This window comes from Serinus canaria, chromosome 6 (genome assembly GCF_022539315.1).
Source record: "Serinus canaria isolate serCan28SL12 chromosome 6, serCan2020, whole genome shotgun sequence".
NCBI classification, from domain to species: Eukaryota; Metazoa; Chordata; class Aves; order Passeriformes; family Fringillidae; genus Serinus; species Serinus canaria.
Window position 1 is genome coordinate 16,576,644 of NC_066320.1, and position 13,373 is coordinate 16,590,016.

The 13,373-nt window shown below is 40.8% G+C and overlaps 1 protein-coding gene across 1 annotated transcript in view; it reads left to right on the forward strand.

The window, feature by feature from the left end:
* SEC31B (SEC31 homolog B, COPII coat complex component) overlaps nucleotides 1–13,373 on the forward strand; it is a 35,463-nt gene that overhangs the window by 9,160 nt on the left and 12,930 nt on the right. The window contains exons 6-17 of the mRNA XM_030241046.2: nucleotides 322–462; nucleotides 961–1,103; nucleotides 1,329–1,428; nucleotides 3,359–3,520; nucleotides 5,324–5,476; nucleotides 6,227–6,457; nucleotides 7,822–7,896; nucleotides 8,440–8,517; nucleotides 9,808–9,916; nucleotides 10,301–10,479; nucleotides 11,133–11,259; nucleotides 12,352–12,497. Of these exons, the coding sequence (XP_030096906.1) occupies nucleotides 322–462; nucleotides 961–1,103; nucleotides 1,329–1,428; nucleotides 3,359–3,520; nucleotides 5,324–5,476; nucleotides 6,227–6,457; nucleotides 7,822–7,896; nucleotides 8,440–8,517; nucleotides 9,808–9,916; nucleotides 10,301–10,479; nucleotides 11,133–11,259; nucleotides 12,352–12,497 (1,644 nt within the window). The remainder of the gene's footprint in view (nucleotides 1–321; nucleotides 463–960; nucleotides 1,104–1,328; nucleotides 1,429–3,358; nucleotides 3,521–5,323; nucleotides 5,477–6,226; nucleotides 6,458–7,821; nucleotides 7,897–8,439; nucleotides 8,518–9,807; nucleotides 9,917–10,300; nucleotides 10,480–11,132; nucleotides 11,260–12,351; nucleotides 12,498–13,373) is intronic.

The following is a 13,373-nucleotide window of genomic DNA, read 5'->3' on the forward strand; positions in this document are numbered from 1 at the left end:
AGAAACATGTATATGTGCTTATAGCTGCAGTTCTCTCTGGAGTGATTTATAACACATTTGGCCAATGCAGAATCCAATGCCTGTTCCTCAAACAGAGGAACTTTTCCAGGTGACATTCCACTATAGAATTTTACTGTCCACTGTACTCTGAGTAAAGGACTTTCCCTAGTCTTTCTCGTTAGTGCTGCTGGTATTTCCAGTTGAAGACAGGAATCTATGTTTCCTGAAAACCCTAATCCCTCAGTTAAACTATTGACAGACTCCTATGAGTGTTCCCTCAGCTTGGGAGTAATGGATGTGTGGCCTTTCCTGTCTTGGCAGCCACGTGAAGACATCAGTGTGGTGTCCTGGAATCGGCAGGTGCAGCATATCCTGTCCTCCGCTCACCCCAGCGGCAAGGCTGTGGTCTGGGACCTCAGGAAGAATGAGCCCATCATCAAAGTCAGTGACCACAGCAACAGAGTGAGTGGAGAAAAGGCTGCATTTCTAACTAGCTTACAACGTGCCACATGGGACTACAAAGCAGTGGCACAGACTCTTAGGACAAGTGGTTTTATTTTTTATTCTAGGAGCTGTTGGAACTAGTTCTTTTGGAGGTGTAGCACCAAAGCACCTCTTTTTCTTCTTTCCTGAATGAAATGGGGAAACAAGGCCCCTTACTGTTTTTAAAATTCATACACTCTTGCATTCAGTTCCTATGTTCACAACTCATTTATGAGAAGCCTCCCAGCTTTCTTCCCAGGTTCAACTTTGGACTTTGACTTCTATGTGGTTAGTGGGGTTTTTTTTTGCTGTGAAGAGACGGTAGAAATGCTTGCTGCCTGGAGCAAGACATTACTAGACTTGGTTTATGTCAAGCATTCTAGGCGAGTTCAGTACAGAATGACATGGCTTTGGCCCATTTGTGCTGTTGCCGACTTGCATTGCTGAATTTTCAGCCTGTGCTATTTTTGTCCCTAGATGCATTGCTCAGGAATGGCCTGGCATCCAGAAGTTGCAACCCAGCTAGTCCTTTCCTCTGAGGATGACCATTTGCCAGTGATCCAAATATGGGACTTACGCTTTGCTACCTCTCCTCTTAGCCAGCTGGAAGGGCACACCAGGTGAGGACTTGCATCTGTGTCAAGGCAAACAGCTGGGAGACTGGACTTAGGGGAACTATGATTTTCTTCTGGACCTGCTTTCTTTCCCAGATGAATCTGGTTGAAGGTAGAGATGAGAATTTGCATTTCTGAGCCAAGGTGCTGGAGTATGGTGCTTTCTTAGTGACTGGATGGCAGAACAAACTGTACAGGAAAGATGACTTATTTCTTTCCGATCTGTTTTAGGGGAGTTCTCTCTGTTTCTTGGTGCCAGGCTGACCCTGAACTGCTGTTGAGTAGTGCCAAAGACAACCGAATCTTGTGCTGGAACCCAAGTATAGGGGAGGTATGTAACCACAGCTATCAGTATACATGGTCTTCTTTATATTGTGTAATATTGTGTACTTTGCCCTGTGTATGTCCTTCCCTTTATCCTTGTTGAATGCCAATGTAATTCCCTTAAGCATGTCTAATGCACTCTTTCTGAAGTGAATGACTGTGGACCATACCCAGACTGAAATAAGCTTTTGCTGATACTTCTTTGTCCAGAGATCAGAGAGGGAAGAAAACTTTAACTTAAAATTTAGTTTCAACTATTTAAAATTACTCTTGCTATGCTAACACTTTAGTGTTCTCGCTTTCCATGTATTTCTTCTTTTTCCTTCTCCTAGAGTCATTTGGGAGGGAGCTTGAAGGAGACCAAGGAGCATATGTTAGAGTGGGTCACTGAGAAGGGAACAGTGTAGTTAAACAATGTGTGTAAACTTTATTTATAGTGAAATGGTTTCACATGTATGTGCTTATCTAGTCATGTATCTCAGAATTACCATACTTGGTATATTTAAGTATCACCTGAATTAAAGTGGGGCTGTTTAAATTTTTTTTATGCACACCCATTCATTCAATGCAGAGTTCCTGCATAAAACTGAACTTTGGACAATGCAGTTGATTTTGATGATAACATGGGGAAAGTACTCTAACAATACTGAGCAAAGTCAAGGTGGGAGCCCTAGGCTAGATTAATTTCATGGGACAATATCACTCAGCTGGCCACTTTTGCCTTGGAGACAAGGAAAAAAATGAATCTGTTTTCCTAAAATGCATGCAATGCTGCTTTTGTAGTGTCATGGGATTTGATGCTCACTTCGTCTGGATCTCTAGTGGTTAGAAGAGATTCAGACTCTGAAATGTTCCTGTTGTCTAATTTTTACAAAAATATTTTCACTGTCTTTTAGTGGAAAACTTTAAAAAAATTACTGTGGCTGACATGCATGCTGCTGTAGATTTGCAGAGTCGTAGTTCAAATTAGACTTCTGTGTATAAACTACTGTTAGGGGACTCTTTTTGATTTGGTACTAATGAACAGCAAATTTTCAAGTGAAAAGAGTTGGGAAGCTTTCCAGTATTAACAATTAATACAGTTATACAGAATGGCTGATCTTGTAAGTTTGAGGGAAGTATTGGTTTCTTTGGGTTTGGGGGATGTTTGGTTTCTTGGGATTTGTTTGTTAGTTTTTCTGTTTAGCAGTCTAGATTTTAATATAAGCAAATTATATTAATTTGCTTCTATCTGGAATAGAAAACACAGATCATGTTCCCACAGAGAATGAAGCTGTGATTGTCTGTGCTTTGTTTCTGTAAACCATAAAGGAAATATGTTCATTTTATAAATGGGAGGTTTAAAGTCAAGGCTGTGTTAGTGAGTTGCCCAACATCAGGCAGGAAGTCTGTGAATTGAACTTTGGCTTTTTGAATGCTGAACCATAAACTTGTTTGCTGCAATGCCCTTCATAGTTCATGTGCAGCTATTACATTCCTCTCTTCTTGTTCTATTTTTTTTTTCTTTAGGCTCTTTATTTTCCTTGTCACGTTTGTTGCTCCACACTATTCTTTCTGTTTGTGTTCTTGCCTCTTGACTTCTGATTTTACTGTGTTGTTTTTTGGTGTCTCTCCCTGGTTAACAGCAAATGTAACAATGCTACAATACTCTGATGATACAGTAGTACTCAGGAAGCAGAGCAAAAGTGACTTCTTACTTTTGGATTTTGCTCTATAGTCAGAATCCAGTTTTACATGAGTTTTCTGTGACTTTCAGCTGTTTGGACTCAAGGTGCTATAATTTGGTTGCAAATGCACCCTTCAAGAAGCAAAAATAAGAGATTGGTATGCAATGGTGACATGTAAATAAAGTAACAGGCTTGCTGTGTGAGCAAGTAATTTGGGGAAAGCGGGAGGCTATTTGTGTTGTGCTTCTGTCTTCTCTCTTTCTGTGATAGGTGGTGTATGAGTTGCCCATTCGGAGTCAGTGGTGCTTTGATGTCCAGTGGTGTCCTAGGAATCCTTCAGTCTTCTCTGCTGCCACTTTTGATGGGTGGATCAACATTTATTCTGTTATGGGTGGGAACTTAGAAGCTCAGCAGAAGACGCAGGCTGACAAGGTAAAGTCCTGTGACCATGTTAGATGTTAGACCTTGACAGACCAGCAGTTTCTCTTGTGACTGCTCAGAGTGGTGGAAACACACGTGTGTAACAGGGTCACTTTAAAGTGATGCAGTCTGTCCCACACACCTGGACCGACGGCTGTATGGTGTGGGAACCAGAAGCTGCTTGTGTGGAGGTTTAATAATCCCACCAGATCCCAAAGAGAGACCACATTGCCTCTGACAAGGCGTGTAAAGAGAACCAAGAGTGAGGGCAGTTGTGATGTTAAGATACGTTTTATTGTTATTACTAATAGACTAAAAATGAAGCAGTACGCAAGCTTTTCTTGTCATTAGGTTAACATTAAATACATTGATACTAATAATAGGATATGTTATTGTTCATTAGTTTAGAAGGTAATTTTATAAAGTGGCTTATTAGCAATTTTCCTCAAGTCTTTGAGCATGTTAATATTTTTGATACTGAAACCCATTACTTAGCCAATGAATAGATGAGCAAATTCTGAACAGATTAAATGTCACTACTGTCTAAAATTTTAGTTTTAATCTGGTGTCTAGTCTTTTAATTCCCTCCCTCTGTCCCAGCCAACAAATGCCTTACAATACAGATTTTAAGAGAATATGTATGAACTGGCTTAAGTGTTATTTATATAGTCATTTACAGCTGACTGAGCTCAGTTTCATAGGATTTGCAAGAGACAGAAAGTACTTTATCAAGCAACAGCTGTGGGAGATTAAGGATTTATTTAACCCATGGAGAATTTTCTTTCTCTGCATTCTTCATGTGTATGCACCACCCTTCCACTGTTCAAAATTGGGGAACAGTAGTGTTGAATAATTCCTGAATAAATTGAATATCAAGTAAGAACACAAGCAGGAGGTAATGACAGTTATGGTGATAGGGAGTTTGTGACCAAAAGGTCTTTCTCTTATGAATTCAATAGTCTCAGGACAGAAACTCTATTGCAGACCTGGTTATGTATATTTATTTCTTTAAGGTTTAGGGTGTTTCATCTGTTGGATATAAGCTGTTCCTCAAGAACTGTTCTTTCTTTGGAATTGGTTTCCTCTGAAGAAAGACAAAATATTGCTTGTGATGCTAAGATTTGGCAACCTTAGCTTGATCAGCCTGAGGTTGCTTCCTTTCGGGTACGCTGGTTAGCTGAATTATAAAGCTGTTCCCTACAGTCCAGTCAAACTTGAACAGGATTATCTTTAGCAAACAACAAATCTATGTGAACAATGTTAAAAATGAAAAGTGCTTGTGAACAGCATTGTATGTATGTTCACTGACTCCCTAAATGTAAGAAATCTGGCTCAGGGGCCACTTTTGTCTCTCTCGTCTAGACAAGAAAGTTTTATTTCATCAGTCTCATCGAAGCCAAAAAAGCTTGAGACAGTCCTTGAAACTAGCCGATTTGAAAGACTCTAGCAACACAAAGGGAGTCAGAATTCCTCTGTGAGAAAAACAAGAAATAATTTGGACAACTTTTGACCATGTGTTGTCATTATCTTGTAAAAACAAGTAATTTTTGCAACTCCTCTGTTTGAGCTGGGTGCTAGGCCTCACAGTGTTTTTTTAGGAAATTTGCTTCTTGCTAAGGAAAAACTTATTGAAAATCTCTTAGGGTAAAACTTCCTTGAGAAATGATTGCTGAAACTGTTTTGAAATACCCTTTCTCTTGCACAGGGCCTCGGTGGTATTTCAGAAAGAGGTACTGTACTGGCCTCATTTTTCATGCTTACTCCATACAGAGAGGAATTGAATTATATTTTTTTCCTATTTCCATCTCATTCTAGATCTCTTCCTCCTTCAACAACCTGGATCCCTTTGGCACAGGACAGAGCCTTCCTCCTCTGCAGGTGCCAGAGCAAGTAACTCAGACCACCTTGATTCCACCATTAAAAAAACCACCCAAGTGGATTCGCAGACCTGTGGGGGTTTCATTTGCAGTAAGTGAATGGAGCGTCCTTAACTGAAAATGCAATAGATGTGTTGTCTTGTGACACAATCCTTTGCTTTGACTAGAGAAACCTGTATCTTGTTGCTAGTTGTTTTAATGCCTGTTTAAGGTGCATTATAGTGTCCCATTAAGTGAAGTTTGTTTACTCTCAATATTTAGATATATTTTCAACAAGAAAGAGTCCTGTAGTGGAGAATGGGAGATTATAAGTAGAAGTTAACATAATCTAAGAAAAATTTGTAAAAGCTGTCCTCGCAGGCTGGCATGCATTCCCATTCTCCTCTCTCTGTCTCTTTCCTATCCAGGCATTTAATTTTCCTCACATCTTTGCTCCTAAATTGGATGGCTGAACTGTTCTTTTAGCTTGTTGCTTGATTTGTTCTTTTTCTGTCTAATACCTGCTCTTCACCTGATAGTTCTTATCATTCAGTCTGCCTCTCCATGTAACAAAAGAACTACCAGTTCTGTTCTGTGGTACTTTTTCCTCTGTGCCTCTCTGGCACTTGCAATTGGCTAGGCTGATTTGGATATGCACTAGTGTCAAGTTTATCAGTGTTCAGTTCAGCTGAAGGGCTAGTAATGAGAGCTCCCTCAGTGCTCATACCATCCATGTACACTAAACTCTTGGGTTCCTTGTGATCACTGCTGGACTTTGGGTCTGTCTTGCTAAATGAAGAACTGAGTAGCTTTTACCTTTGTTTATAAGAATACTTACTGTATCTCTCTCTGTCATTCTCAGTTTGGAGGAAAACTGATTACCTTTGGTCTAACCAAAGCTCCTGGGCAGCAAATGCAGCAGACTTATCCACACCAGGTATTCATCAGTCAAGTCACTACTGAAACTGAATTCCTACTCCGATCCAAAGAACTGCAGATGGCCTTGCAGTCAGGGAACCTCCTTGATTACTGCCAGGGCAAGATCCAGACAGCCAAGTTGCCATTTGATGAGAACCTTTGGAACTTCTTGAAGGTAGGATGGCTGTGGTGAAATAAAGAGGTCAGTTCTTCTGTGGTCCTGGGGTGGAATATGGTCCTCTCTAGCCCTTTATATTCCTGGTTTTTTAAATATAAAATGGAATTGAATTAATATAAGTATTATTTTTCTAAAGAAAGTTGAGGTTGTCTTGGTTTTTATTAGGAATGATCTTTTCAGTGGATTTGTTTGAGCTTCCTGAAACAGGATCTTTTCAACTCAACAAATGGCCAAGTTGTATCTGCCTGCAACCTGTGGAGCAGTACGCTATTATTTTTCAAGGTGAAGTCCAAATGGACAATTAGATTCTCTAGAAAAAGGAGAGAGCTGTGGCATGAGGACTGACTAGCCCTCATGGACAATTTGGTAGCATGAGAGTTTGGTAATTAGAAGAGGTCGTCCTTCTGAAGAGGCAGGGCTTAGTCTTGGCAGTGGTTTACAGACACTTGTAGCAGACTGTAGGGAGGGCAAAATATTGAGATATTTGCCACAGTATTATATTTGTGTGGGGAATCTTGAACAGGATGACCAGCTGTTAATCTAGGTGGTGAAAGTGGTCTCCATTTCAACAGTGTCTTTTGTTGTGTTAAATGAGACACATCAAACTGTCATTTTGAGTCACTTTTTATAATCCATCTGGTGTGTGGTCCTAAGAGACCACTCTATAACATAAAGGATATATTACAATTGATTGTCTTAAACTACAAACTAGGCTTCTGTACAAAAGTGTCCTGCAGCACCATTCCTGCTTCTGCAGGAACAGTTTCTGAAATGGACTGTTTTGATCATTTGTGTAGAAGAAGCAGCATGGGACTTAACTGAGACAGACAGATTCTCATTGCAGAATGTAAATCATGCATGAAAGCATTTAAATAGTGCCTATCAATTAGGCTGTGTGCAGCCTGTGGGAATTTTTGGGAGTGTCTGAAATCATCACCCAGGGAGCTTCTGTAAAAGTTAACTAATTCTTGTGAATCAGCTAGCACTTCAGGCAACCAGCTTGTCTCAGTTTCATCCAGATTCAAATCAGTCATTTTTTTCTGTGAAGAGATTAGCTTGGCAATTCCTAGATTATCCAGAAAACTAATGACCAAGTACACTAAACAGTTGTGGTCTTGATACACAATTGTACCTCAGTTGTAACTGGGGAAAACTTGAGTTTTGCCCTTTTATCATGATTATAACTTAAATTCCATACATCTTTACACAATAGTTATTAGGTGGACTTTTCATAGTTCAATTCTTTATCTGTAAACTGAGGTCTGAACTTTGCTGCTGCTAGAAGCAGCTAACTATTATCAGTGTGTAGATGTCTATGATATTACATATTTTTTATCTTTTTAATATCCATTGGGGCTCAGGTGAATTTGGAGCAGGAGTCCAGGACTAAGCTTCTCAAGCTGCTGGGCTACAGTAAAGAGGATCTGCAAAAAAAGGTAAGGGGTATTTCCAATAGATAGAAACCTTTGCAGGACTAAAGCTGTTGCAGGAGGGTTGTAGGGTCCTACTGGAAGGAGGAGCAAGTGATCTCACCGCACACAAATGACCAAAGTCTGAGAAATTTCAGCTGGGAGTCACATGAAGTATACCCCACTAAAAAGCAAATGCAGCACTTGTAAGGGTGTAGCCAGAGGGGTCTTGAGCCCAGTTATCTTGCTTTCAGTTGTTGGTGCACTGGGAAGTGTTCAACAACAGTGTAGTTGTGAGAGCTTCTTTTAGCATTCAGCTCTCTGCATCTCAGGGGATTCTTCAACCAGGAAGAAGGTGACAGGTGGAGACAGTCTAGCATAGTACTGATGGATAATGCTCTGAAAAGGATAAATAGTCACTGATAGGCAGCCAGCCAGGAATAGGGTGTGGTGGAAATTTTCAAAAAGGTGAAAGAGTAGGGGGAATTGTGTCTGGGGCTTGCCAGTCTCTTGGTAGTTTTGCTGTCCATGTGCTTACTTTGCTTTACTCTGTGTCTGTTATTTTTCTAGATTGCCTCATGTTTGAATAATGGAATCCCAGATAAACAGCCCCTTCCTGAGGCAGGTGATACAAATGCACCAGATCAGGTATGTCCTGTACATCTTGCCAGCTTGGGAGAGCAGAGGAGGGCAGAATGAACTGGAAGGCCTAATTCCAACCACAGCTTGTTGGGCTCAATGCTGGCATTGCAGAGGGCAGTTCACAGGCCTATCAAATCCTCACAGGGTCAGACTAAATGATAACTGTTGGGGACTGGTTACATGACAAGGGTCATGTAGACATGCTCTGGATAGCTGAGAATTGGAAAAGTACTAGACTCAGCTAATCTAAGGTCTGCACCTGTGAAGATGCTGTGGCCTTGAGTATAGCTGTAGTTTGATAGCAGGATGAGGTAACAGAGAGCGAAGCGTGGGAAAAGAGAGAGGTAAGTTTTAAAGAATGAGAGAGCAAGGTAAGAATTGATGTTTATAATATAACCAATGGACTGCTTAGTTTACAGAATATGCATGAGCTTATTATGTGTTGTGCTTAAATGTCTAATGCTTTAATCAATAAAGAAAGCTTGCTGAACTCTCATATTGAAAGTCACCAACTTCCCTCACTGCAACAATAACTTTCCCTTCTGGCTTTAAAACTAACCAGTGAACAATGAAGGACTCCTGGCTATTATTCCTGCAAGAAGGTTTGCTTCACCACTGTTGATTTCTTCAGTGGTAGAATTAGCCTCACCCCAGCTTAACTTGATGCTACTGTTCTGGATTTCCTCTTTGAAGCTTCTGCTGTAGTACTTCTTTCTTTTTCACCTCTATCCTCTGAAATGTATTTTCACATAATTTTGGGATGTCCATCTTCAGATGCCTTCAAGGCCTGGTTCACTGTAACTTTTCTCCTCTGAGGTATCTAAAACTTATACCCTCTGATTAGTAATCACCTTCACAAGCCTCAAACACTGGCTGAGATATTCTAGGAGTAGCAATTGTGTCCTGCATTTCAGTAAAGCACCACGCATGGCTGTGATCCAACCTGTGATTTACAGATTTTACTTGTTGTTCTTGTCTCTGTTCCATCCAAAATAGTTCATCTTGCTCAAGGGCTGACAGTTGAGTTGACAAATGCTGCCCAGCAGTGCTGTTGGCATTGCATATCTTGCACCAATCAATCTCCTAGGCTTTGCCAATTGCAGCACTGCTCTTGCTGCTTCCCTTGTGAAACTGTGCAGATGGATTGCGCAGGAGTTTCCAAATTGAAATTAGATTTATTCGAGCATGCACAAACAAATAGAGAGCAGCCCCATCCCACCCTATAATCCACTAAACTGTTTTGGGTAGAATATGTATGTGCAGTGAATTAAATAAACTCTTGCTGTTTTTGCACAGCTTTTGATGAACTCCAGTGATGATGTATCAGCTGTTTCTTCCTCTTCATCCTTTTTTGATAACCTCATCCCACAGCATATGAGCACATTGGAGATTCCTGTCACAGAAGGTATGTTACATAAAGAGTGTTTCTGCCCTCTTAGGAAGAGGGGAGAGGAGAGAAAACCAGAAAATTCAGAGAGACCAGGAAGAATCTAGTTCTCTCCAGCAGATGGATACGTTTAAAACATATGACTCCTTCAACTATTATGCAGCATATCACATTGAGCATAGAAATTCTTCTTCCAGATGAGAGACCCATTAAAAATTTAGAAGAATCTTCTAGATGATGGAAGACCTAGAGTCAATTCAGTGGGTTTTTTTGAGTTTCCAAATTTTCTTTTAGGTGGGCTTTTAGCTGTTACTACTTTTTACTGCCTGCTCTTTAAAACAAGCATCATCAGTTCATCTGCATGATGACTTTTTGGGTTGACTCTGTTTCTCACCTCTGTAGATACAGATGGACTCATCAGTCAAGCCCTTTTGTTGGGGAATTTTGAGGGTGCAGTGGAGCTGTGCATGCGAGCAGAGCGCTTTGCTGATGCCATCATCTTAGCTATAGCTGGTGGGGATAACCTCCTAAAGGAAACCCAGAAGCGCTACTTTGCCAAGCAGAAAACAAATCTCTCCGTGGTGAGTGATGGTTTTGTGTACACAATGAGCAGGGGAAGGTGTGCACTGTCTTGCCAAATGTTCCTCTGAATATATGTGGAAATGCTTTTTCTTCAATGAAGGAAATAGAATGCCAGCAGAGTCTGTTCATCTCCTATTGCATTTACTCTAATATCTCTAATATCTTGGTAGTTTTATGACAATTTTACATAGTATGTTGGTGTTCTCTATTCCTTTTTTTTTTTGTAATGATTTTTGTCTCAGCTCCTCATGCTTGTAAACTGTGGTGCATACTGCCCCTTTACAGCTCAGCTAGGAAGTTCCTAGCTTATTAATTTACAAATGGGGAAGTGTAACAGAGGTTGGGATATCTTAACACTGTGCTCCCAGTCATTGATACCAGCTGCTCTGAAACAAGATACTTGTTAGATCTTTAGTCTTGTTTAGTATGGCTGTTTCCATAGTCTTTTAAGTGCTTTGTTGGGCTTTTTTACTCTCCTTAGCGGCATCAGGTTCCAATTACTGTTAACATAGGGATGCTGAGATTGTTGGACCTTAATGTACAGTGAGGTAGTCTGTGCATGGTGGAAAATGTGTTTGAAAATGAGCTGTTGCTTAGACTGTCAGCTTATCTTTTTCTTCAGTGACTGACAGGCCTTCTGCTTCCCTTACAGCTGCTTTCCTCCATCGTGCAGCAGAAGTGGCAAGATATTGTTTGCACTTGTGATCTACAGAGCTGGAAGGAGGCACTGGCCATCTTGTTAACATACTCAAAGCATGAAGACTACACTCAGCTCTGTGGTATGCAGTGGACTATGCTTTGATACAATTTCCCTTGCAGAGGGTACCTCTGGAGTGCTTACAGAAAGAAGTGGAGAGAGTTAAGAAAAGGAAGCACTTCTTACTCATTACAGCTATCTGGAAGTTAAATCAGTGTGGAGTGTTGAGTTAGGAGAATGATAGGTGCACACTGTAGCTGAGAATCATGGTGTAAAGTTGTGTATGTGGGTATTTCCTGTGAAATACCCACATACTTCCTCTAGAAGTAGCATGGAAAAATACCAGGATAGATGCTATCCCTTGGCTGAGACATGAAGAGGGTGATTTTTATTCCATAGAGAAGGGTATTTCATTTACAGTAGAAGGTCCAGTGGGCTTCATTCCACCTAAAACAGGTTTCAGCACCCTACTATTGCCTGGAGATTCCCACACCTCTTTTGGAAATTAAAAAAAGAGTGTTGGATTTTTTTCACTGAATTCATCTGTCATTTCTTTCTTTTATGTGTTTGGGCAGACATAAAAATTGGCAGATGTACAAATTTTTTTTTTTTTTTTCAGTCAGATTGGCTTTGGGTTTCCTTCCCATTTTTCTGTTATTCAACAGTTATGCAGTGGAGCTGGTGAAGGGTCTAGATCCCAAGCCTTATGAGGAGCAGCTGAGAGAACTGGGGTTGTTTAGCATGGAGAAAAGGATTGGAGTGACCTTACTGCTCTCTACAACTACCCAAAAGGAGGTTGTACTTCTCCAAAATAGCAAGTGATAGTAGAAGAAGAAACAACCTCAAGTTGCACCAGGGGAAGTTTAAATTGGGCATTAGGAAGATCACCTACACTCAATGGGTAGTCAAACATTGGGACAGGCTGCCCACGGAAGTGGTGGAGTCACCATCCCTGGAGTTATTGAAAAAACAAGTATATGTGGCGCTTAAAGTCTTGGTTTAGTGGGACTTGGCAGTGCTAGGTTTATAGTTAAACTCAATCTTAATGATCTAAATGATCAAATGATCTAAATGATTCTATGATTCTAATTAGGTGCAGATTCAAAGCACTGGGGTTAATGACCTCTTCCAAAGGGGAGTGTGTTAAATGTTGGCTGCATCTCTTCCTCTCTAGACATGCTGGGTGCCCGCCTGGAGTCAGAGGGAGATGCAGCCCTGTCCAATGATGCCTGCTTCTGCTATATCTCATCAGGCAATGTGGAGAGACTGGTGGAATGCTGGGTAAAAAACCATGAGACTTCATCACCACTTGCCCTACAGGTACAGGCGCTATGATGTTGGTTTGACTCCTCTTTAGGCCAGTCTGGTAGCCCTGAACTGTTGCATTTTCCCATCAGGGTATCTGGCTTCCAACAGACAGTGGAAACCTGTTTGTACTCACCCAGGTATCTCCTTCCAGCCTGGGTTATGGGCCTACTTTGAAAGGCTTGCACTCTGAATCAGTCAGGGTTTGTGTGTTTGCATTGCACATAAATCCAGCCATGGACAGGAGTTACAGCCTACTTGTCTCTCTTACATACTGATGTCATCTCTGAGCTTCCTTTTGGTCAGGGAAGTTCAGGGAAGTTTGAGCTATACCTTTTTTTTTTTTTTTTTTTTTTTTTAAGTGGTAGTAACCTGAGATACATTTGCTGCTGTGCTTGTCATGTAGAACTTACTTCTGTACCTTCAGAACAGCCTTAGCAAAATAAAATGAAGTCTGGATCATGATATTCCTGCTGCAAATAGAATGATCACATATGGGAAGTCACGCCTTGCAGATAAATCAGGACTTCTAAATCAACCTTGTTACCTACCTCTCTTCATTCCTTTTGATTATTTCACAGAATAATCAGAGTTGAAAGGGACCCACAAGAATTGAGTCCAACTCTTAAGTGAATGGCTCGTATGGGGTTGAACCCACAACCTTGGTATTACCAGCACCATGCTCTGACCAACTGAGTTAATCTCAGTAATCTGTTACGCTTCAACCAGTCCTGGCTAAGTGACTAAGCCCTGTTATGTCTGTCACTTGCTAGAGTGAGCTAGACAAGTCTTCCACTTGGATATCTGCAGAAAATGCCCTCTGCTATAGAGTTCCCTGGTTTTGTAATGCTACTACTGAGTAAAAGCAACAAAAAGGCCTCTTCAGGACTC